The 2,373-nt window shown below is 40.4% G+C and overlaps 1 protein-coding gene across 1 annotated transcript in view; it reads left to right on the top strand.

Annotated features, from left to right (window-relative positions):
• The first annotated feature begins 1,608 nt into the window (after positions 1-1,608).
• Positions 1,609-2,373, top strand: part of inhbaa (inhibin subunit beta Aa) — a 4,697-nt gene continuing 3,932 nt past the window's right edge. The window contains exon 1 of the mRNA XM_010792765.1: positions 1,609-1,633. Coding sequence (XP_010791067.1) covers positions 1,609-1,633 — 25 coding nt within the window. The remainder of the gene's footprint in view (positions 1,634-2,373) is intronic.

Below are 2,373 nucleotides of genomic sequence, written 5' to 3'. Positions count from 1 at the left end.
GGGGGGGGGGGGCCGCGTAGTAATCAGCAGCGAACCGCTTCAACACGTGTATTTCGGTGTATTCACGACATTCATTTTGTTATTCTACAGAATTGTTGTTTTATAGTTATTTGTTAATGTAACCCAATTTGTGTTCTTTGAAATTGAAAATGATATCGCATTGTGTTTGTTACTTTCGTTGCAGTTGTATATGCCTTAAGTGTAATTTGGCTTGGCTTCCTATTTATGGACATNACTGGGCTCTGGTTTCAGACAGAGAGTGAAAATAGGTGCTGCAGCACAGTAGGGCTGTACTGTAGAAACCACTGGCTGTACCCGAATATCCGAATATTCGTTCGTTGGAGTACTATTCAGGTTTCAATTTCGTTATTCGGATATTCGTTTTGTTTGTTTTTTTCCCGTTTGTTTTTCAAATTGAATTTATTGAAATCTCCAATATCAACCTAAGAGCTTCAGGGGGTGCTAACACTTAACCATAAACGTTATCGTTTACTTTCTTCGTCTTTATATGTAGATATTACTTTTCTCCGTTAATCTCTGTCACGTTGTTTCCATAGCAACAACAACTTCCTGTCAACTGCGCTAACTCTCCTTCAAAATAAAAGCATGTCCATAAATAGGAAGCCAAGCCAAATTACACTTAAGGCNAATATTCGTTGGTTGGAGTACTATTCGGGTTTCAATTTCGTTATTCGGATATTCGTTTTGTTTGTTTTTTTGTTTTTTGCCCGTTTTTTTTTTTATGAATTTCATAAAAAAAAAAACGGGCAAAAAACAAAAAAACAAACAAAACGAATATCCGAATAACGAAATTGAAACCCGAATAGTACTCCAACCAACGAATATTCGGATATTCGGGTACAGCCCTAGTAGACATATGGATATTATCCAGCTGAACAAAACGTGATCTGTCTCTTCATTGCATTGGTTTTTGTCGAAGGAACCGGAAGGAGTTTACTTCCGGGTTTTAGGACGCGTCACTGTGGCACTCTAATTGGTTTAGTGTTGTTGTGATTAGATGTGTCTAGAGTAGCTTAGTTACGTTGACTGTTGTCCTCTATCATAGCTGTGTTTTCCTACAGCCTCCTTTTGTTAGCTTGTACCACTTTGATAGTGAGGGTTGTTTTGTTGCTATTTTTGTTTGTTAGTATCCTTTTGCATTTAATTAGGCTCTCTTATTAGAGTCCTTCCTTTGTTGGTTGCTCATTTAAACCTGCGCCCTTTTGGCCTTTCTTTTTGCTCCAGGCTGCTTGCATTCCATTTTGTTATTTTGTTATTAATAAACTCCTTAACAAATACACACAAGTTCTGATATTCCTTCTAAAAGCTGACTTTGTTGTCCATGAAAGCACTATAAATGAGGCTTGTGTTGCCTGTATACAGCACTTATCTCTACATGGGGCCAAAGGGGAACATTAGCAACTTAGCAATGCCTGCTAGGCTCACCCATGTTATCTGAATCAGGTCAGCTGCCAAGTAGGATGCTGAAACTGGAGCTGACACATTAAGCTGTCCTGACATCCTCACTTCAGCTTGTATGCTCTGTGTTCTTTGGAAAAAAAACACAACGCTAGAGGAAAATATCTCCAGACATTCGAAAAAGCTGAAATGCTGCCAGTTGGGAAGCTCATCGGTAAAGCATCTGTCTTTCTGAAGATATGTATAAATACGTACCGCAGGCTGCACCTACGGCACTGTTCAATTACTGCTAATCCACTCTGACTGGGCAGGTTCAACTTGTCCACTTATTGACAGAGAGCTGGTTTCACATGTTCTGAAAAGAGTGGTGAACCAACAAGTCCTGGAATCCAGAAATAAGTTAAGAATTCTCCACTTCTAGTTCTCTTTTCTCAAAGGAAATGGTTTTTAAACGTGTTGTTGGTCAGATGCCTAAAATAAAGGCTGTGGTTAAAACAAAGCTGAAGAGATTTTAAACTATGTCAGTAAATACCCCACTCGTGAATGTCTGAAGCTTGTCATAAAACCGGCAGTTGCTAACGAGTGCTGAAATTAGACTAAAACATAATCACGTCGAACATTAGCCGCCTTTAGCTTAGCGGTGGTGATGTGAAGTCATGTGACCGTGCTGTAGTTCCTTTAGAGCCCAACATTAGCCACCTTTAGCTTAGCGGTGGTGACGTGAAGTCATGTGACCGTGCTGTAGTTCCTTTATAGCCCAACATTAGCCGCATTTAGCTTAGCGGTGGTGACTTGAAGTCATGTGACCGTGCTGTAGTTCCTTTATAGCCCAACATTAGCCACCTTTAGCTTAGCGGTGGTGACGTGAAGTCATGTGACCGTGCTGTAGTTCCTTTATATCCCAACATTAGCCGTTAGCTTAGCGGTGGTGACGTGAAGTCATGTGGCCGTGCT

This window comes from Notothenia coriiceps, unplaced genomic scaffold, assembly GCF_000735185.1.
Source record: "Notothenia coriiceps isolate Sejong01 unplaced genomic scaffold, NC01 NC01_scaffold00036550, whole genome shotgun sequence".
Taxonomy (NCBI): domain Eukaryota; kingdom Metazoa; phylum Chordata; class Actinopteri; order Perciformes; family Nototheniidae; genus Notothenia; species Notothenia coriiceps.
The sequence above is the reverse complement of the archived record's forward strand: the minus strand, read 5'-3'. Positions and strand labels throughout refer to the sequence as shown.